General features: G+C 38.5%; 1 protein-coding gene across 6 annotated transcripts in view; it reads right to left on the minus strand.

Moving 5' to 3' along the window:
* NPNT (nephronectin) overlaps nt 1-23,425 on the minus strand; it is an 81,871-nt gene that overhangs the window by 23,916 nt on the left and 34,530 nt on the right. For 4 of the 6 annotated variants that reach the window (XM_039255627.1, XM_039255629.1, XM_039255624.1 and 1 more), the window contains 6 exons: nt 20,066-20,158; nt 15,125-15,244; nt 13,687-13,806; nt 11,957-12,091; nt 11,534-11,656; nt 8,841-9,221 (listed from right to left, as the gene is read on the minus strand). In XM_039255627.1, the coding sequence (XP_039111558.1) occupies nt 8,841-9,221; nt 11,534-11,656; nt 11,957-12,091; nt 13,687-13,806; nt 15,125-15,244; nt 20,066-20,158 (972 nt within the window). The remainder of the gene's footprint in view (nt 1-8,840; nt 9,222-11,533; nt 11,657-11,956; nt 12,092-13,686; nt 13,807-15,124; nt 15,245-20,065; nt 20,159-23,425) is intronic. The other 2 variants (XM_039255628.1, XM_039255625.1) reach the window with 1 other exon arrangement.

Raw genomic sequence — 23,425 nt, forward strand, 5'->3', positions numbered from 1 at the left:
GCTTTTTATTACATTAGCATTTTCCCAATGCATTAAATATTTTTCAAAAAACACTGCTGCATAATACTTCATTGTATAAATAGACTAGAATGCATTTCCCCTTAAGTTCCTTTACTTCAGGTTCTACATAAAGTTTTCCTTTTTTTTTTTTGGTTTGTTTGTTTTGCTTTGGGATAGCTCCTACCTGCTCTGATACCAGACTTTTGTCTTTGGTGCTGGGTCTCCAACTTTTTAGCAATTCCCTACAGCATATCTCTGGTGTCTAAACAGCTGTCCCACCAATTAAATCTGCTTTTCTTGCTCTAAGAGTGCCCAGCATCTTTCTGTCTCCCCAACCCCCCCAAACTCCACAAGGCTCTCCCAGAGTCCAATATCAACCCACTGGTCTCAGAAACTGTATAGATGAGAGAAAACGCACAGTAATTTGTCCAAAGGCATCTAACTCATAAATAATAGAGGTAAGAATCAAAATTAGATCTTTTTTTTTTTAATTATTTTTTTTTAATATTTTTTATTTATTTCTAGGAGAGAGAGAGACAGCATGAGCAGGGGCGGGTCAGAGAGAGAGGGAGTCACAGACTGAAACAGGCTCCAGGCTCTGAGCTGGCAGTCAGCACAGAGCCTGACGCGGGGCTCGAACCCACGAACCGCGAGATCATGACCTAAGCGAAAGTCGGACGCTTAACCGACTAAGCCACCCAGGCGCCCCTCAAAATTAGATCTTTTGATTCAATTAATATTCTCCTTAGCAGTAGTTAGAAACTCCTCAGTTTCACATTTCAACCTTGTTTTCATATTTCCTTTCAATGCCTTTTCACTATTTTCTTACATTATGCTCAAAATTTAGAAGTTTATTCGAGTTTTCTAGAGAATGTTTGTTTTCAATGACTATAGTACACTCTATCAGGGTAAGAGAAAGCCCATAATCTGAAATCAATTTTGACCATGTGGGGACAAACTATCAGAACCAAGTTACATTTAGCTAGTTAAAGCGTTTGAAGTATAACACAGATTGAAAAAAGTTGATTCCAGTACAAAATTTTATCTCATTCCATTCAATAAATATTTTTGAATGCCTACTATGTACCAGGCATTGTGTGATCGTTTGAGGGAAAAACATCTGGGGATGAAACAGCTGCCCATAAATCTGCGAGATAACATAGTTGGCAACAGAGGGAAATGATTTAGATTATAAAAACATGTTTAAAGAAACTCTCCTTGCAATCAATATTGGGTCAGATCTGACTGTTACTGTCTTTGGACCCCATAGTTTGAGACAGATTTAAAAAATGAAGAATGTTCAAAGGGCAACCCCAAAAGACTGCTAAGTGGGTTGAAAAACAATATTTCTAAGAAAAGGTTTATGAAACAGAAATCACTCAGCCCAAAAAAGAAACAGCTGAGTAATTTCCTGAGCGTGTTCTTTTAATACATGGAATATGAGGTCTGGAGAATTGACCAGCTGGGTCCACCAGCCATAATTACCTGACAGTACTGAAGTGGTGTAAACTATAATTTTGAGAATTTAGATGAAATATGAGAGAGAATATCCCAACAGTAGGATGGGTTATTGTGAGAGACTTAATAGTTACCATTAAAGATTTTGAATGTAATTGGGATCAATTTTTTTAAGCCTCCTAAGAATATCACTCTTGGGTAATTAATTGATGTTCATTTAATTTAGATGAAAGGTTTTAGGTTCCAAATTAAAATGTGAAAAGGCTGTATTATAATCCTTCCATCTGGATTGCTTATTTGAAGTTTAAACTTTCCTTTTTCTGTTTTGAACCTCTTTCTTTCTAGGAGTAGTAACAGGACAAAAAGTCCAGTTTCAGTGATATTTTGTTTATATCTACAAGAAATGTTGTCATTAAAAAATTTGTGTGCCTTCTCACAGGCCAACTTTCACATAGTAAAAGTACAAAGCAAAAATTATTTGAGCAAGTCTCAAGAGCTATGAAATACATGCTTTGAGTCATTATCTCTAAACCGACATCATCTGTCTTCTCATTAACATCGAATTTTCACATTTAATATTCCACTGAATAGAATACCAATCCCTAAGAAGAAAGGAGGAAGGGAGGGAAGAAAGAGGGGAAAATGGTGGAGGCACCACAGTAAAAAAAAAAAAGGAACAAGAATATGTTCTAATTCATAAACAGATTAAATGTGTTGTTACATTAAACTAGCTTTTGTATGGATGACACACAATGATTATTTATTTCATGTTAAAATGCTATGAGTGACAAATTCATTCCTTTGTTGCACAAATGGTGTTTAAGTGCCAACTATGTGCCAGGCATCATTTTAGGTCTTTGAAATATGCCAATGAACAAAAGAGACAAAGATCACTGTCCTCAAAAAGTCTATATTCTAGTAGGGAGATACAACAATAGACACGATAAATAAGAAAATAATACAGTATTTTAGAAGGTGGTAAATGCTACTAAAAAAGAGAAAACAGGAAAAAGGTGTGCTGGTGGTGGTTGGTGGAGGTCACAACGGAATACGGGGGTCAGGGCGGCCTCACTGGTAGGTAAGCTGACATCTGAGTGAAGAGGTGAGAAAGTGAGCCAAGCTGAGAGCTAGGGGAAGAGTGTTCCAGAGATAGGGACAGGTTGGAGCAAAAGTCCTAAAATAGGAGCAGTCTGAGGATCAGTGAGGAGGCTGGAATGGAGTCAGTGAGGACAGAGGTGAGAAGATCAGACCCTCTAGGACTCTGTGAGACACTAGTATGGCTTATGTTCTTATGGAATCAATTGCTTGCTGATGCACAGCTTTGAATGATGTCTCATTTATATTTAAACATTTTTTAATGTTTATTTATTTTTGAGAGAGAGAGAGAGAGGGAGGGAGAGAGGGAGAGAGGGAAGGAAAGAGAACATGAGTGGAGGAAAGGCAGAGAGAGAGAGGGAGACACAGAATTGGAAGCAGGCTCTAGGCTCTGAGCTGTCAGCACAGAGCCCAATGCAGGGCTCAAACTCACAGACTACGAGATCATGACCTGAGCCCAAGTCAGATGCTTAACCACTTAACTGACTGAGCCATCCAGGGGCCCCATCATTTATATTTTATCCCTTTAGCAGGGCATGTGGGTGGTTCATTCAATTAAGTGTTTGGTTCAGGTCATGATCTTGCGGTTTGTGAGTTTGAGCCCTGCATAGGGCTCTCTGCTGTCAGCACAGAGCCTGCTTTGGATCTTCTGTCCCCAACTCTTTCTACCCCTCCCCCCTCTCATATTCATTCTCTTTCTCTCTCTCAAAACTAAATATACATTAAAAAAAAAAAAAGATAAAAGATCCCTCTATCTACTGGGTTGAGGGGAGACCATGGAGAGACCAGAGTAGAAGCAGGGAGGGCTGGTGGAAGGCTCCTGTGCTGCAGGCCATGGTTGCTCACCTATAATGCTGAAATCCACAAGCGGTTTCTGTAACTCATCAGGTGCCCAAAGTAACCTACACTTAGGCGAACTGTCTCTGGTAGCCGAGCTAGTGTAAATATGTCTATGCTTCACTGTAGAACATTAACCCGCCTTGGTATACATATGTACCTTACTACTTTTCTAAAATCTAAAAAATTCTGCATTCCATAAATCATCTAGATGAAGGAATTCGGACCTGTACTCCAGTAGAAGAACGGCGTGGGTCAGAGTGGCCGTGCTGGAGAGGGTGCAAGCAGGTTCCACTTTAGACAGTATTTGAAGGTAAGGCTAACCGCATTAACATATAGATTGAATGTGGGTGTAGAAAGAGTAATTTAAGATGATTCAAAGTTCTTTGCCTTAGCAACTGGTAGGATGGAGGGGACATCTCCCGAGTGAAAAGACCACGGGTAGAATGTGTTTGGGCTGATGATCAGAAACCAGTAGATGTGCGGAATTTGATGCATGTATTTCTATTCAACTGGAGAGATTAAACAGGCAGGTGGATATACAAGTCTAAAGTTGGGGGAGAAGTCTGGGCTACAGATGTATTTGTGTTATAATTTTTTCCCTTGATTTCCTATAAAAATATTTTTAATCTTATCTCAGGGGGAAAATACACATCTACACACACACACACACACACACACACACACACAAGAAAAGCTCTGTTGAACAAACTTTTCCATAAAACAAATATATATCTTTCAATGTAAAGAAAAATACAATTGAAATATAGGGCTGTTATGAGACTGCTTAACAGTGGCTGCAAATAATACCACCTGAAAATGTATGAAATGGGGAGAGCCAAATTCTGTTCTCAGATCCGTGCAAAATAAGGATGGCTTAAGGTAAGATTTTGCCAGAAGTGAAGAAAATATTCAATGACGAGATGATGTTGAACTAAAATAGTGCTAAGGTTCCTTTCTGTTTCCACAGTGAATAAACACAAGTTGTTTGTCCTGAGTTAAAAACTTAGAACCCTTCCCTTTTTCAGAAAGGGGATCGCAAATTTAATCGCAAATTAAGAAGTGTCTAAAATACCCTCCTACGTGCTAACGTTAACCAGTAGCTGTAGCTGATGATGAAATGAGGAGGAATCTGATTTGGGGCAGCAGTGTCTAGAAGCAGCAATGCTATCTGTGGCATGCAACCGCCTTGGCATCTGATCAAGGTAATTCCTTTCCGGGGCATGACTTTAAGATTACACTCTCTTAGAGAGAGTGCTTTCAAACATCATCAAAGCTCCATGTCTCCCCAATTTTATCCTAAAATTCGATCAGTGAACTTGACTGGATTGCCTTTTTTTTTTTTTTTGAGAGACAAAGACAGAGCACAAGTGGGGGGAGAGGAAAAGAGAGGGGGAGACACAGAATCTGAAGCAGGCTCCAGGCTCTGAGCTGTCAGCACAGAGCCCGACGAGGGGCTCGAACTCATGAACCATGAGATCATGATCTGAGACGAAGTTGGACACTAAACTGACTGAGCCACCCAGGTGCCCCAGATTGCTTATTTTTAATTCACATGTGTGCTGATATAGAGAGGAATAGTGGAAAGAAAGACATACTTTTTAAAAAGAGAAAACATTAAAGGCTCTGAAAGATGTTGATATCTCTGTTACAGTGTCTTTTTATATTAAGTAGCCAAGTTTTTATGACCCTACCTTAAGACAACAGAAAAAAAGAAGTACTATATGTACATAAGCACCCATGAATAAAAATTCCACTGTATGATCACAAAGAGATGAAAACAAACAATGTAAAGGAGTAAGAGAGAGAAAGACAATGCAGAGACAGAGAAAGAAAAAGAGGAAAGGAGGGCGAGAGAAAGGAAGAGGAAAATTATTACAAATATATTTTTGGAGAGGAAAATTATTACGAATATATTTTTTTTAATTTTCTTTTAATGTTTTATTTATTTCTAGGAGAGAGAGAGAGACAGCGTGAGCAGGGGAGGGTCAGAGAGAGAGGGAGCGTCCGAAAGTCGGACGCTTAACCGACTAAGCCACCCAGGCGCCCCTCAAATATATTTTCAAATAAAAGATATGTGCATGTAAAACACATTATTAGGTACACAATCTGATTCCTCTAAAAATTATATTTTTTGCCCAACACAAACACAATTATAACTACATCAGAATGAGAGAATTTCAATCTCTCTTTAATTGGACAATGATCTAGAAGGAAAATTTGAGAGTCACACACAAAAGAAACTTCTCTTTTAAAAAGATTATAAGTGTCAGTATTCTTTTCACCTGGTAAAAAAAATTTGCAAGTATTCACTATAAAGGACCAAAGTCTGGTTCCATCATGGAGGAATGGGAAAAGGAAAAGAAACTAGTACTGGGAGAGAAGAGAAGACAGGAGGAGTGAACACAAAGGTGGCTAAGAATAAGCACTGTGAGATGTGACAAATGGATAAATACGAGGTGAGTATTTGAAAACTGCACATTCTGGGAGCGCCTGGGTGGCTCAGTGAGTTGGGCGTCCAACTTCGGCTCAGGTCATGATCTCACAGTTTGTGGGTTCAAGCCCCACGTCAGGCTCTATGCTGGAAGCTAGCTCAGAGCCTGGAGCCTGCTTCAGATTCTGTGTCTCCCTCTCTCTCTGACCCTCCTTTGCTCACACTGTCCCTCTCTCTCAGAAATAAATAAAATGTTAAAAAAATTAAAAAAAAAAAAAAAAGAAAGAAAACTGCACATTCTGGGGGGGCCTGGGTGGCTCAGTTGGTTAAGCATCTGACTTCGGCTCAGGTCATGATCTCACGGTTTGTGGATTCAAGCCCCGTGTCGGGCTCTGTTCTGACAGCTCAGAGGCTGGAGACTGCTTTAGATTCTGTGTCTCCCTCTCTCTCTCTGCCCCTCCCCCACTCATGCTCTGTTTCTCCCTGTCTCAAAAATAAACATGAAAAAATTTTTTTTTTAAATTGCACATTCTGATCTGGTAATAAGGGAACCTCTTCCTTCTTCAGAACTTGCTATTTTATCTCTAGCCTCTATCTCTATGTGACACTATCCTTTACCCACTCACCCCTGATAATCTAGGAGAAAGACTCCAGATCCAACCACCAGATCACAGCAAACAGAAAGGGTAGCTGTCTAGTTTTCTCCTCAATCGTTGACTCAACCCTCTAGTTTACTGGCACTTTATTGCCTAGGCTAGGCTGCTTCCTACTCCTTTTCACTCTGGAAGCCCTCCCACCCCAAATATGCCCTGCCTCAAGGCTGATTAGATGCCTCTTCTATTTCCATAACGTGCTACACAAATCTCTCTCACCAACACACTACTCCAGTTATCTATCCTTGGGGCGACTATCTTTCCCAACAGAATATACATTTTCTGTCTTATCTTTGTAAATCTAATGCCTCATACAGGGCCTGGTGTTCTAAAACACACTCAAAAATGTTTGTTGATTAAATGAATGATTAGATTAAGCTAAATGCCACTGATACAGTAAGTTTCTCATCTCAGAGATTTTTCAGTAAATCTGAACACATTAGGAGAATTCTGACACTGGATAGGAGCTATGACCTACTATACGACTTCATGATATTTCTGTCATTGCTACACACATTGTTATTTGCCCCACTGATTGCCTTTTACACAGTTCTTTATAATATTTAACAATAATGACATATGACTTATATTTTGTACAGATAATACTTTTAATAAGTTTCATTCTTATTCAAGGCATGGCCTATGACTGAAATGTCGTTGTAAAGAGCTTATTAAAAATGTGCTAACACAAAGGTTTCTGAGTAGCTAAAGCAATCCTGAGAAAGAAGAACAAAGCAGGAAGCATCACTCTGCCTGATTTCAAGCTATACTATACAGTTGTAGTCATCAAAACAGTGTGGTGTTGGCATAAAACAGATATGCCAACAAACAGAATAAAATTTATATGCAGAAATAAACTGAAGCACATACGGCCAACTAACATTTGACAAGCAAACCAAGAATACTGAATGGAGAAAAGACAGTCTCTTAGATAAATGGTGCTGGGAAAATTGGATATTCACATGCAAAACAATGAAACTGAGCCCTTATCTTACACAACACACAAAAATGAACTCAAAATTAATTAAATACTTGAATGTACTATCTGAAACTATGAGACTCTTAGAAGAAAACATAGGAAAAATTTCCTTGACATGGATCTTGGCAATGATCATATTGGATACAACACCTGAAGCACAAGCAATAAAATAAAAGACAACTAGGACTACATCAAACTGAAAAGCTTCTGCACAGCAAAAGAGACCATCAACAAAGTGAAGACAAACTATGGACTGAAGAAAAATATTTGTAGACAATGTATCTATGAAGGGGTTAATGTCTGAAATATACAGGGAACTCCTACAACTCAACAGGAAAAACACCCAAATGATCCAAATAAAAATGGACACAGGTCATGAATAGATATTCTTCCAAAAAGGACACACACATGGGCAACTGCCAAATGAAAAGAGGCTCAACATCACTAATTATTAGGGGAACGCAACTTAGAATTGCCGTGAGATACCACCTCGTGCCTGTTAGAATGGCCACCATCAAAAAGACGAGAGATAACAAATGCTTGCAAAGAGGTGGAAAAAAGAGAGCCCTTGAGCACTGATGGTGGGATTGTAAATTGGTGCAGCCACCATGGAAAAACAGTACAGAGGGTCCTCAAAAAATTAAAACTAGAACTACCATAAGATCTACTAACTCCACTTCTGGGTATTCATCGAAAGAAAATGAAAATACCATGTCAAAATATCTCTACCCCATGTTCCTAGCAGCATTATTTACAAAAGCCATATATGGAAACAACCTAAATGTCTATCAATGGATGGATGGATAAAGAAGCTGTGGTATAAATACACAATGGAACATATACACAATTCAGCCTTAAAAAATGAGAAAATCTTGCCATCTGAGACAATATGGATGCACCTTGAAGCATTATGCCAAATCAAGTCAGTCAGAGAAAGACAAATACTATATAACCTCACATACCATATGGAGAATCTTAAAAAACAGCTTACAGAAAATGATCAGATTTGTGATTACCAGGGGTGGTGAGTAGGGGAGGGAGAACTGGAGGAAAGTAGTTAAAAGGTACAAACCTCCAGTTAAGAAGATCAATAAGTACTAGGGAAATAAAATATTATTATTACAGTTAACACTGCTATAGGATTTATATGAAAGTTGTTATGAAAGTAAATCCTAAGAGTTCTCATCACAGAAAAAAAAAATTTTCTTTTGTACCTATATGAGATGATGGATGTTAACTAAACTTACTGTGGTAATCATTTCTTGATTTATGTAAGTCAAGCCATTATGCTGTATTCCTTAAGCTTATATCGTGCTGTATGTCAATTATAGCTCAATAAAACTCAATAAAAACTCCAAACTGTGCTAACATTTATATGACTTACTGAACACATCTCCTCTGGGCTTCTGAGGATCTGTCTGTATCCTGTTGTCAACTGTAATCCATCGTGGAGATGTCGTGGCAATTGGCGGTACAGTTGTTAGTCTGGTGCTTGGTCTTTCCGGGGTTACTATTGGTGGAGATGTTCTGAGGTCTGGGAATGGGGGTGGGGTAGGCTGTGGTGTTGGCTCTGGTGTAGGTCTTGTTGTTGGCTTAGAAGTGGGCCTACTGGTAACAGGAGGAACATATGGTGTCTTCAGAGGCCACCTAGTACTTCCAACATCAGGAATCCAATTACTGTGTCCTCCATCACCCTTTGAAATGGTACCATTTCCCTTTGGTACATGAATTGGACCTGACGGTTCAATCATGACTTTTGGAATATCTGAAAGAGTCAAAAATTTAAGTTACTGTGTAGCCATCTCTCTCTAAAACTTTAGCTGTGGAGGGGCGCTTGGTGGCTAATCTGGTTAAACATCTGACTTTTGATTTCAGTTCAGGTCATGATCTCACAGTTTGTGAGTTCGAGCCCAACGTCGAGCTCTCCAATGACACAGCAGAACCTGCTTGGGATTCTCTCTCTCCCTCTCTCTCTAACCCTCTCCCCCTTCTCTTGGGTGTGTGCTCTCTCTCTCAAAATAAATAAATATTAAAAGTTCAGTTGTGGAGGGGCGCCTGGGTGGCTTAGTCGGTTAAGCGTCCGACTTTTGCTTAGGTCATGATCTCACGTTCGTGGGTTCAAGCCCCGCATCGGGCTCTGTGCTGACTGCCAGCTCGGAGCCTGGAGCCTGTTTCAGTCTGTGACTCCCTCTCTCTCTGACCCTCCCCTGCTCACGCTGTCTCTCTCTCTCCTAGAAATAATAAATTAAAAAAAAATTAAAAAAAAAAAGTTCAGTTGTGGAATCAAATTGTGAAAAACACATTAGAATATCTAATGCCAAGTAGGCTTACTTTTCACACTTAGAATATTCCCCTACTGTAAGTCAAGCTGTTTTCCAAATAACTATGTGTGTATATGTATCTGATTTATACATATGAATTCATATGCACACATATCCACCCTGCAGATATATGCAAAAGTTATATAGTATTTCTGTAATGGATATGTAGTATTTAAAACACAAAGAATTTCAAGTATCTGTAAAACGGAACTAGACAACAATCACTGAGATTTTTTAAAAGCAGAAACATTCTAGGTTTTTTAAATATGAGAAATGTGTGAGAGTCTATGTTAAGTATCCCTATAGTACACCTATATTATCAAATCATGTTTCAAATTGTCTAAAGACTAATACTTTTCCATACTGTATGTAAATTAACTCATGCAAAACATTTCTTTCTTTCTTTCCTTTCTTATTTTTCTTTAAATTTTAGTTAACATACAGGGCAATATTGGTTTCAGGAACAGATTTCAGTGATTCAACACTTAACAACATCCAGTGCTCATCACAAGTGCCCTCCTTAGTACCCATCACCCACCTAGCCCATTCCTCACCACTTCCCTCTGTCAATCCTCAGTTTGTTCACTATCACTAAGAGTCTCTTGGGTTAGTTTCCCTCTATCTTCTTTCTACATCCTTCCCATATGTTCATCTGTTTTCGTGCAAAATATTTTCGTTAATTGCTCTGTATATTTTTAAAGTTGCTTTGCTTTCCCCCTTACTAATTTATACAATCACTTAAAAAAATTCAGAGGTCACTGTGATTATCTGTGGAATCTTTTTTTGTGATTATCTTCACCAAAAGGAATTAATATTTAATCTTTCTGGAATGATACACTCCAGGCTGGGAGTATGACTACATGACCCTTCAAAAATCCCTTAATCCACATGATTTTATGACTCATGATTTTTGGTAAATATTTTACTCCCAAAATTTAAAAATTATCTATTGTCACATGAACTGTATCCAAAATTATGGTCTTTAATTTGTAAAACTTTCATCCTGGAGCTTATTTTCTTCATGTTTATCTACTAACATAGCCATATTCCAAGCAGAGCTTATAAGAATTTAAAAAGCAAAACAGTTCTAAATTTAGAGAAAATAAATATCAGAATGATTTTTTAATAGTAGAATTTAGAGACATAAAACAGAGGAACAAAAGATGTAGGATATATTCAGACTTTTCTCCCTGTCACAATCTAATGCTAATGACAAACTTTTATTTCTAATTATAACAAAATCCGATTCTCAGAGAGAGCTCCATAATTTCTTGTGAGCCAAACAGAGGCTATTGAGAGGTTTTAGCAAAGGAATTGAATGTTTTTAAGATTAGAATGTATTACTGAGTCAGGGCACCTTGGTGACTCAGTCAGTTAAGCGTCTGACTCTTGATTTCAGCTCAGGTCATGATCTCATGGTTCAGGAGATCAAACTCCATTGTGGGCTCTGTACTGACAGTGCAGAGCCTGCCTGGGATATTCTCTCTCCCTCTGCCCCTCCTTTGCTCATGCTCTCTCTCTTAAAATAAATAAATGTTAAAAAAAAAAAGAGAGCGAGAGAATGTATTACTGAGTCTTTATTTTTTTAAAATACCTGAGCAAAGTGATTTGACTGCAAAAAACAGACTAATATTTTAGCCATAAAAATTATACTTTCATGATAATTAATCTTGTTCCTCATCTTCCCCAATAATGGCCTCTGTGTAATCCTGTATTTCCTGCTAGAATCTAAAGGTGGGAGATAAGCACTACTTACACACACAACTCAGGCCATCACCCTGGTATCCATCTTTACATTTACACTTGTAGGACCCGTGCACGTTGTAACATCGAGCGAAGCGGCTGCACTGATACTGACCAAGGGAGCATTCATCTATATCTGCATCAGGAAGTGGGAAAAGAAGGAGTTTATTTGGGAGAGGAGTATGATGGCATCAAAACTCTGTAGAGTCTCCAAATAAAATTTTTTTGAAAGGTCTGTGTAAAATCAGCAGATAAATGGGAGAAACAAAGCACATGTACATCCAAGACTACCAGTAGTTGAACTGGACCTCTGCTTAATGTAATGCCGGTTCCCCTCCCCTTTCTCTGACATCCCAGTCACCACCCCAGTTAAGAGAACTTTCTGTACCACCAGGAAGAAAGAAAACAAAACAAAACGATGGTCAGGGCTCATTACCGTGACACTGGTATTTGCCTGCAATATACATGAGGTCGAAGCCTTTATGACACTTGCAGATGTAACTCCCGAAAGTGTTGACGCACTGCCTAAATCTAGGGCAGGATGCTCTTCCAGTGGCACATTCATCAACATCTAGAAACATAAATCAATCGCATCTTAGAGGAGCAGCATAGCACGTTCAGATGGGATGGATTTTGAAATAAATGTCTGCACACAGTTGCCTGGCACAGAGTGGCTCATCATAAATGTTATCCAGCTGGTTACCCCGATAGGCAATGTAAATTCCACACCTCCAAACTTCAATGCATCCTCCGAACCAGAGTTGTGCTGCTCTTGCACCATATCTCAGCAGAGACTGCACCTGTATCCACTAGTTGCTCCAACTGGAAATAGGAGGCATCCTTGACCACCTCATTTCCCCATAATCTCAAATCATCAGGCCCAGTTAATTCTACCTCTTGTCTTCTGCTACTAGTCTTCTCTTCACCCACTACCACTACCCTAGTCCAAGCTGCCACCGTCTCAGTTAGACTATGGCAAGAGCCTTGGAATCAGTCATTTCCCTGCCAACCTCACCGCCCCAAAGCATTCCCACTCAACTGTCAAAATCTTTTGTTAAAACATTAAGATTGGAGTATTACCATGCTTAAGACTCCTCAACTGTTTCTGCTTGCTTTTTGAGTTAAATCCTCATTCCTCACAATGTGAGTGAATAACCTGCAATAACTATGTAGTCCTTACCTACCTCACCAGGAGGTGAGCCACTGCCCCTCACACTCATTCTGTACTGAAGCCACATTGGTCTTCTTTCCTTCTAAACCTCACATAGGCCAGCCTCTCTTCGTTCAGTGCAGAATTGCCTTGCACCATTTCTACCATTATTTTCTAAAATAGGCCTTTTATGTTGTTCTCTTAGTACCTCATGTTAACATTTAATATTGTTTGCCCAATTTTATTGGATATTTGTTAATTTTCTGTCTTCCCATGAGAGTATCAGCTTTATGAGGACCAAAATCTTGTCTGCTCTGTTCCCTGCTATATATCCTAGCACTTGGCACAGCACCTGAAATACAGAAAGTACTAAACAAATCTCTCTGGAATCACTGAATACCTCTATTCATTGACGGAGTACTACATGCTAGGTACTCTGCTCAGCCCTTTGCATATATAATCCCATTCAATCCTTATAATGGTTCTAGATGGCATGACTCCCATTTTAAAGATGAGACTCAAGCTCAAACAAAGGAAGTCTCTTGCCTAAGGTTACAGTATCAAGCACATGGCAGAGCTAGGTTTGAAATCAAAGCCCAGACTGTTAACCACAATCCTATACTGTCTTCCTAATTTACAGGAAAAAAAAATCTGTTTAGAGCAGCACAGATAATCCAGCCCTGCCTACCCATTCAGCTTTATCACTCATTCCTTCTTAACATTCTAAAAATACTGAGCTCTTCTGCCTTTCCTGAATATCGTGCTCTAGTAAACTTCAAAGCCTTTGCACATGTGGTTTCCTCTGCCCGAAGATTCCTCCCGTCCCTCATTTTTAGGGAAACAAAGTGTCCATCAACCATTCACAGAGAGGTCCTCTCCCAAGACACGTGCTATCTTCGGAAGAACAGCTAATTGCCTGATGTAGGTAATGCCTCGTTTCCTTACTCCATCACGTTTCCCTCTGTTCTTTTATCCTAGAGAAGCTGCTGACAGAGATGCTCGATTTTACAACTCACCCATACAGGTCCTCCCATCAGGAGCCAGCTCTAGGCCGGGAGAGGGGCACTGGCACCGTATCTGTCCTTTGACAACATCACAGCCATACTGACAGTTTGCCATGGAGCACGTCAGGGCACCTGGAAAGAGTGTGACTGGCTGACTCAGAGAGGCAGAGGGCGAATGTTTTTTTTAACTTGACACTGAATCAACAATGAAGACAAAAAGGCCTCAATTATCCAACAGTCTAAAGACCGTCGAAAACAGAGGGACAGAAAGACCTTACTCTACCAGGGATCAAGAAGATTAAGAAGTAAACCGGCTCTGTTATCATCTGGGGAAATCTTTAATGCATTACAAAAAATTAAAAGACAAATATAAAACTTCATCTCACACAGATTATCTGGAAACTTTTCCAGTAACCAAGAAAAGTGCAGGATTGAGGTAATTTTCTAGATTACTCATGCCAAATGCCAGTTTTAACTAAAACATCCAATTAATTTTCTCAATCTCCCACTAAATTATTCTGGAACGGGAGACATCCCACCGAGTTGTACAATGTACAATGTACAATTCTAGCATCACTGCCACATAGTATTAAACACGAATTCAGCTACTTCTAAAGGTTCCGTGCTACATATGCAATGCTAAATAAGATTAGCTCAACTTTTTAAATAAAACTCAACCCAGTTAGAGAGAGATAACAGATAATTTATAATTAACTAACTTACCAGATAACTCAGTAAAAATGAAAATCAAGCCATCAATGGTCGGATCTCATATAAACACCATCTCAATTCAATGTTCAGCTTACGGAAAACTTCAGGGCATTGTCTATCCTATAACCACATCCAAATGATAGTAGGAAAACATAATACATGAAATCTACTTTTATGGTATTGTAACCACTTATTTTTTTCAGTTGAAGTAGATTTTGTTTTTTAGAAAAGTGGTATCTGAGTCTTTAGACTACTATAAAGAAATGTAAAGGCAAAGTGAGAAGGTATTTATGAATGGTTTATACTCAATAAGTATTGGGTCCTGTGATAGATCCTCTACCAGCTAACAGTTTAGTGTCTGTCCTTGTGAACAGCAACACAGTCCTCACATAGGCACTAATCCTCCTTTACCAGCTAGAGCAGTTAGTTCCTTGCTTAGACAGAAGACAGGAAAAATGTGCTGGGGGAATAAAAAAGGCATTAGAAAACACATGTAGGTGTACGATGCGTGTTCTAAATACTACTTCCATGGGTTTAACATGGGCGCCCATGGTAAAATAATGCTAGCCAAGTAAAATGGGCAATTTTTATTTTGATTTTCCATTCCTTAGGCATGCATATAAATACATGCTCACATCGTGGTTAAGGCGGCCTGGGAGGCTATTTTCACACACCCTATCAGAGCACAATGTGAAACCGAGCCAGAGCACTTATAAAACAGTTAAGATTCTTGACATACTTGAGCAGGACCCATCTGGCATGAGCATATATCCGTTCAGACAGTAGCACTTGTAGCTGCCGTAAGTGTTCATGCACCTGTGCTTGCAGGGTCGCGGCTTCAGGCCACACTCATTTAGATCTGGAAAGAATGGGGAGATGATGCAGCAAAATGAGAAAACCTTGATACTAACGTAAACCATTTAAAACACCTCTCGATATTAAAGAATAAATGAAAAAAGGAGGTCAAGCTACTGTAACCAGTTATTTACATAAGAGACACAGCCTGTTTATACCATCTTAATTTTAATGTTGGTTACACCAGGGGTGACCAAGACCTTTTCATCAGAAATGACCTTATAACAATGAGAGGGCTATGTGAATTTCGGGAGCTTAGATTACAGAGGACTTGTGGTCTCTGTCCACAAAGGACAATTGGAAAAATTCTCCTCACAGACACGTGCCTACCTTATCATCCCTAGAAAGCAGACTACTATCCTCCCCATGGGTGATCTACCTGACTGCAATAGCTTCCAAAAATCTAGGTTTACTATTAGCTTCACTTCTGACTATGTGATCTTCCTCTTTCAACTTCCTTCTGCTTTTAAAGATACTCTGTGAGTCTTTCTTAGTTTACAGGAAGTATACGAATTTTAAAACATGAGCCTGCTTTGACCTTTACAAAGGAAAGCTCCATTTTCAGAGGATAAGAGCTACATGAATTACTGTGATCACTATTGTGGTTTCTCTTATTCCACTTTATAGATTCTCTACACTGATCTCAGATTAAGTAAGACATTTGTTTCCTGCTTTACTGATGTATTCAAGCCACAAAATAAACAAAAAAACCCTACCCTCCAACATATTTTCATTTGGCAGTTAAGAAAAGTATATGTAAGTACTACTGGATGATACATAATGGACTATTATGTATTTTAGGTTCATTTAAATATCAACATGAAATTAATAAACTTCACACTGTAAGAATTTTCTAACCGAAGCTGAATACTGCTTCAAGTGAACATAAAACTCATAATGACAGACACTGAAATACCAATGCCCAAAATATAGACTTCATTAAAAATAAATATGACCACATGTTTATTTTGTCTGGAACTGTCAGCATTAAGTACCTGATTAGATAAATTATCTATTAATCCATGTCAGCAAGTCAGAAATAGAGGTCTGTCTAGCGACAAGTTGTTTAATCTAGTCAAATTTAAATCTGACCTGCTCATTTATTGGAAGTTTATAGATTTCATTTCATTAAACCACCAAATTAGATTGCTCTTAAAACCACTTAATAGTTATTACATCTACAAATATTTTCATATTTTACTAACTTTCCAATGTGGTCTTTTTTCTAACCTTAACACAACAGTGAGCAGGTCCCCAGTTGGGCAAAGCCTAGGGAGGTTAAATAAGTAAACCAGATACTTTCACCATCTCCCATGTTTCCTCAATTTTCTACTTTATTGTCTCATGCCCAGTCAAGGGCATTCAAAACAGAATCATATTTAAAATACATTTTTAAAAAATTTCCTCAAAGAAGGTGCCTTGCAGATTATATGGTCAACCAAAAATTTGACTTCTCCATTATATGAAGTAAAAATTTTAAATCAAGGAAGAAAGAAAAAGCAATTCACTCCACCTATCATATTCTAACTTGTATTTCAGTATTTACTAAAAATTAGAGTCAGGAAATCTTTTCTCATGTTCTAAGAGAAGTTAATTATCATCCTAATATAACCATACATCCCTGCAGTTTCACGCCTGGATTTGATAAGCTCCTGAATGATATGAAATAGTATTTAGGGGTACTGGGTGTCTCAGTGGGTTAAGCACGTGACTCTTGGTTTTGGCTCAGTTCACGATCTTACAGTTTGTGAGATCCAGCCCTGCATCGGGCTCTGTGTTGACAGCATGGAGCCTGCCTGGGATTCTCTCTCTCCCTCTCTCTCTGCCCCACCCCCTCAAGATAAATAAAAACATTTAAAATTTAAAAATAAAACTTTAAATAGTATTTAAATCTGAGCATGTTGTTTGAGAAAGGCTTTGTGTTCTAAATATTTTCTGCACTAAGCAAATATAAAACAGAACAGTAACGGGGCACCTAGGTGACTCAGTTGGTTAAGCATCTCACTTCAGCTCAGGTCATGATCTGGCAGTTCATGAATTCAAGCCCCACTTTTGAGTTCTGTGCTGACAGCTCAGAGACTGGAGCCCACTTCAGATTCTGTGTCTTCCCCTCTCTCTCTGCCCCTCCCCTGCTCACACTCTGTCTCTGTCTCTCTCTCTCTCAAAAATAAACATTTTAAAAAAATAAACAGTACAGTAAAGCCATAAAGTAAGACTGAATTCTATATTTCAAGGGAAAGATATTGATGGATATAAAATGTATCAATTAAGAACACTTAGGTTTATTTTTAAAGAGCCACAGAAACTTCTGTGGGTTTTTGATGGAAGCTGGCCAGATGTTTGTAGCTCTAAGCAGCTCATACAAAGGATATTTATGCTGATGGAAATTTCTTTAGACACTCTGTCCAGGAACTAAAGCTGAAGCCAAGTTATGGCAGCTCCAGTCTTGGCCAATAAAGGGCCCCTCAAGATTGCTATGGGAGTTTTTGTGATCCAGACTGGGGCTGCTGGTGGTCTTCAGTCCAAATTTATCCTTCCCTTCCCATGAGAAAAAAGTACGCTAGGGTTAAGAATCATGAAACTGAAAGGAAGTGAAAAACAAGATGTCATAATTCAAAAACAAACAAAAACAAATCCCCCACCTGGAAATCACTCTATGAAATAATATGGAAGGGAAATAAACATGCGGCGTTTGATGGGTAAATGCAGACACATTTGTTGGCTATTTTACTATTATTAAATTGACACGTAAATATCCAAATACGTTAAAAGCAATTTGAGAAAGCTGTACTCTTAACAGCTGGTGATGGAGTGGCTGATACCCCCTGACAGTTGGCTGATGTTGATGTCTCCAATGACTGCCACCATTGCTCCATCTGCTACAGGCATGTGCGTCCTAAAAACTTCACACTGACCCTTACGAAAGCCACTGCAGAAATTATGAAATAGAATTCCACAATAATCCGTGTTATCAATATTTACCAAGTATCAGACTTCTGCTAAAGCAGGGAGCTTCAAAAGATTAAAAGCATCTGGTGCTGGGGTGATGAACTTCTTTTTTCTCCATTTTCTTCAGGGTCTCTAGTTTATGATTATTATAGCTTTATTTTCTTATTGAACTAAGGCCTTATAAAATTGAGTTAACATGTGCTGCTTCCAAAATCTCTTAGACTACTGACCTAGGAACACGTGTGTTACTATCAAGTCAGGAATTCAAAAACAACACTTCCAATTTATAGCAAATTCTCCTATAACAAGTAGAAAAATATAAAGAACATGATCACACGTTCTCAAATCAGTCTTAAAGGTGATAAAAGAACCTAGGAAAGAAAACTTCAATGTATTTACTTAAATTCACTTTAAAGTTGCGCTTTCTCTAGAAGTTTATAATATAAATTATAAGGAAACTCTACAATAAAAAATTAATGAATTCTGTCATGTACCTATTTTATCACCTCAAAAGACATCACTTTACAATTAAACCACTTAGATTTCAGATGCTTTAATTGTCACGTATGAATTCTTAAAGCACATCTATTACAGTGAGGAATATCTTTAAGTAGGTTGATGGTTTCAGGAGCTGGGGGAGGTGGGATGGGGAGTGGAAGGGGGAGTAGGAAGAGAGCTAGTCTAGAACAAAAATGCAAGCTGCACAGCATTATAATTACACTGTAGGAAAAAAAGAATCAGAAATTTTTTGTTAGCATGCAGACACTGAAAAGTAGCCTGAAACCTAGAATAGATTCACTGAATAGATAACCCAATGGATTATTAAGGAAAATAATCTTTCATTATTTAATACAGTGGGACTTTTTTCTTCTTCTTTGACCCTTAAATTTGGCAAGTCTCAGAAATTTAACCTTTATTTTTACATTTTATCTGACGAAAGTGGAGGTCATAGGCAAACAGATGTCAGTCATTCAACTGCCATAACTTTCATTCTTTAAAACTCAATGGTTGAAACGAATGCTATTGCCCTAATTCTTTACGCAGAAGATACACAAGTGCATTAAGTTCCTATCTGCAGAGAGACACTAATTAATAATTTAAACTATTTTTATTCAGTCATTCTAGGTTTCTAAATTTAGGAGTGGGTAAAGGATACAGTCCTTTAGAAGAAAAACTATAAAATCATGCTGCCACCTAATTTTTGTACAAAACTTTCCATCATAATGAAAACATTAATATCTTTGGTATGCCTGTTCCCACACCAGCCCTGCAGGTGAACAGGGCAGAAATTACTCTCCCATTACTAACTGGCTTGCTAAGACTCAGACACACTAAATGACTTGCTCATAATCACAGAGCCACTTAAAGGCTATACTGAACTAGAACCTAGGCTTTCTAATATCACAAAATGTACACCAAAGGAATTAAATGAATAATGTATGGTTTGATTTCCAGGTAACCTAACACTCTATTCTCTAAATATGGTGGGGGCATGGGGAAGGACTTCATCATTTCTGAAATCTACTCAGCAAAAGTCATCAAAAGTCCAATATCAGTTGCTTTGGAATTCCTGATTTCACCTTTGAAAATAAAGGTTATTTTGCCATTTGATTTTTAGAAAACATTCTGAAGCCCAGAAAAGAAGAAGAGAAGCAATGATATTTTTAATGCAGTGAAAGGACAGTGGAGGCTCCAGGCTTTTTAGAGCACAGAGAATCAGCACCAGGTGGCAATTCCTGCTGCTTGCTTCACATGCTCAGGGTGCTGAAGGCTGGGCACTCCTGGGGCTAGTCTTCAGGACATTTGCAAAAAGTGACGAAACTGCAGGAAGCCGTGCAGGTGGGAGGGCAGACCACCTGAGATAATGCACGCTCACCCCTTGAAGGTAAACTTGTGGCTTGATGATCCGGGGGTTGGAAAAGAGGCTGTTCGCTGCCTTGGTCAAGAGGAGTTGGGTAGAAGTGTTCGTCTTCACACCAGGAAGAAGGTAATAAGAGTCAACTTTGAACGGATGTCATTTTTAGCCCTAAAAATCTTTATAAGTATATATTAGACAATTACATAAAGTTGGTAGATTTCCAAAAGGATACTGTACATGCTTTTTAAAAAATTAGTTTGTTCTTCTGGTTTCTCTTTTTAAAATTTTAATTTCTATTTTCCTTAAAATTTATCACTGCCATCTTGCCTCCCAAGAACACAAGTACATTTTACACACATGCATACACACATATTTCATTCCTATACCAATCTTTAGAGAAACCACTAAAGAAGAGATGGTCATTTTTTAAAGCATGATTTTGGTCACCAACAAAGACAGAAAGCTCAGAAAACAGATTATACTGATTACAATCTACCTATTCTGTGTATTGACACTTAAGTCTTAAATGTCCAACTCAAGACTGTTTTATTATTATGTTGTCCAATAGTTTAAAATACTTCACAATTATGCACAAATTTATGATTTGCATAGAGCTTGTTTAAATAAATAGCATGACCAATATCGATGTTTTCATTCACGTGTAAGAACTTATATTACATTTAGGTCACACTTAGTAGGAATATACAATAAGCTTTCCCCAAAAGAGGTTAACTCTTGGCATTATTAACTTACCAAAATAAGATGGGTAAGACTCAAAAGTAGAGTCAAAAAGGCAATCATATCTTGCTTCAAGACTTCCATACTATTAACACCCAGTTAAACTTCCAAATTAAATGAACAATGGTTTCTGGGTTGAAACCACACATCTTTTAAAAAGTAAGGCTATCAGAAATTACCTTACTACTCAGGGGTATAGCATTTAGACTGCTGTCCTTGGGAAGGCAATCAACTTTCAGATTTACCTAAGCCACCAAAGTTTACTGTCTGGTTCTGTGCTACAAGATACTAGTTCCTGGGGTGAGGAATTCAACATATGAAACATAAACTTTGTCAAAACACCAGGAATTGATATTTATAAACTGTTTCTTCTGAAATTATTATAAGCCCTTAATATAAGCTAGAATTTTGTGCTGCCATTTCCAGGGCCGGGATGGGGCTGCAAAGGGGTGATCAGAAGAACTTACCTAACCTTGATCCATTGAATCTTCTGCCTCCTGACTCCAAACCCTAAGCCTGACCCACACCCAACCATGTGCCCTCAACTCAGCCCTTCAGGGAATCACTGCATTGTGGCTGGTTCTGCCCATGGCACTTCCTGGTTGCCAACCCTAACCCTAGCCATGGCTCTGGTTGTAAGCACGCTCACCCTCTTGCATTCAAAAACATAGATCTTTCATTTCTGAAAATATGCAATGATAGGACATATTACATGATAAAAATCATTTCCTAATGGGAAAGTCATAAAAAGATTATTATGTATAACAGTATCGTGTTTGGGCTGAGGGGAAAGAGACTTGGTATGGGTACAGAGACTCAAAGAGGAGGAAAGTATGCATGAATAAAAATTACCAGAGAAAGAAGGTGGAGAAAAGCAAACCTTGCCAGAGTTCGGGGTAGCATTTCATTACTGTGAAAGGCACCATGTGCTGTACAGAATATGCTAATAATCAGACCAAGCCTATGATTCTGTATGTGATCCAGCTATCGCAAATCCAAAAATGACTCAGAGGAAAGAGCAAGCCACCACCAGCAGATTCACACCAATCTTGTGACAAGGCTGTTAAATTAAGCCAGTTGCAAAGTGGGCTTGCTTGGCTATTCTGGCTGCCCCCCAGGCAGCTCTGAAAGCACTCTTAAATGCTTGTCACTCCACCAATCAATTTTTTTTTTTTTCAGCAAGTACTTGCCTTACACAGAAACCTACTTTTTAGGAAGAGCTAATTCCTAGTTCGATGAAATTATCTCAAATATACCTCTTCTTGACATTTCTCTCCTCAAGAAAAAAGAAATGTTGGAGTTCCCATATCTCTGAGGCATATTTGCCAGTTTATTAAAATGTACAGTCCAGTTAAAAACAGTCTACATTAATTTGCTGTGTAACAGAGACAATCTGCTCTAATATCGTTTCCTGGTTTCTCTGGCCAGTTCTCCCATGTACCCAGCTCCTCTACAGCCACCTCTGACCCTGACGAGGGCTCTCAGCCCACAGATTCAGGCGCTGCCTGTGGTGCTGGAACGGGCAACTGCATGGAGCCCTTACGGGTATGGTGTTCAGGACCAAGAGCCATTATATGAAACAATCATTCACTTAGCAAATACTTAATTTGCACTTAGTGTGTGCAAGTCATTTTAATAATAGTTTTCAGGAGCCCAGAAATCAGAGGCCAAAAAGGATTCCTGCTCTCAAAGACCATGATAAACCACACCATTGGGAACCGTGTCACAGTTGCTTTTTTGGTAAGGAAAGTGAAGAAAGAGATAATCAAAAACACATATGTTTACTGTAAGCTGTGGTTTTATATTCAAGATTGGACTTGAAATTACATTTTCAGTGTCTGCACTATTTTTTGTTGGTATAAAATCCCATTTTGCTACTAATGAAATGCTCTTTCCCCCTAAGGAATATAGTTTTAGGAGGCAAGATTTCAACTCCGTAAACTTCAATTTTTCTTTAGAGAAACAGGTATGTATTACAATAAAAAGTACATGATAAACTAGTTTTCTGAAAGTAGGAGACAGCCAGAGATAAATCCTTGTGACAATAATAGTTTCAGTGTCTTTGAAGCATATTAAAGCTGATGTAGTTCCTGAAAATAAATTTGAATGAATTTCTCTGCAATCTCAACAGTGGCTTCTTATAATAACCTTCTTTGTATAAATTCCTGGCATCAGGACTACAAAGTTTTATGGTACTGACATATCGATGAAACCTCTGATAGTTTATGTTTACCACTTTAAGAAAGGAAGCATATGGGAACTCTAAGATTATTGATAACCCAATAATCAGAACTGAACATGTCACAACTTGCAAAATTGGACTTGGAAGGAAAATCAAACGGATTTTTAAAAGAGTATATGGAGGGGCGCCTGGGTGGCTCAGTCGGTTAAGTGTCCAACTTTGGCTCAGGTCATGATCTCACGGTTCGTGGGTTCAAGCTCCGCATTTGGCTCTGTGCTGACAGCTAGCTCAGAGCCTGGAGCATGTTTCAGCTTCTGTGTCCCCCTCTCTCTCTGACCCTCGCCTGCTCGTGCTGTCTCTCTTTCTCTCAGAAATAAAACATTAAAAATTAAAAAAAAAAAGACCATCCAGGTGTGTTTGGTAAATTCCAAATTAAAAAATATTTTAAGACATAAAAG

Source organism: Hyaena hyaena, unplaced genomic scaffold, assembly GCF_003009895.1.
Source record: "Hyaena hyaena isolate Hyena2069 unplaced genomic scaffold, ASM300989v1 scaffold_535, whole genome shotgun sequence".
Classification (NCBI taxonomy): domain Eukaryota; kingdom Metazoa; phylum Chordata; class Mammalia; order Carnivora; family Hyaenidae; genus Hyaena; species Hyaena hyaena.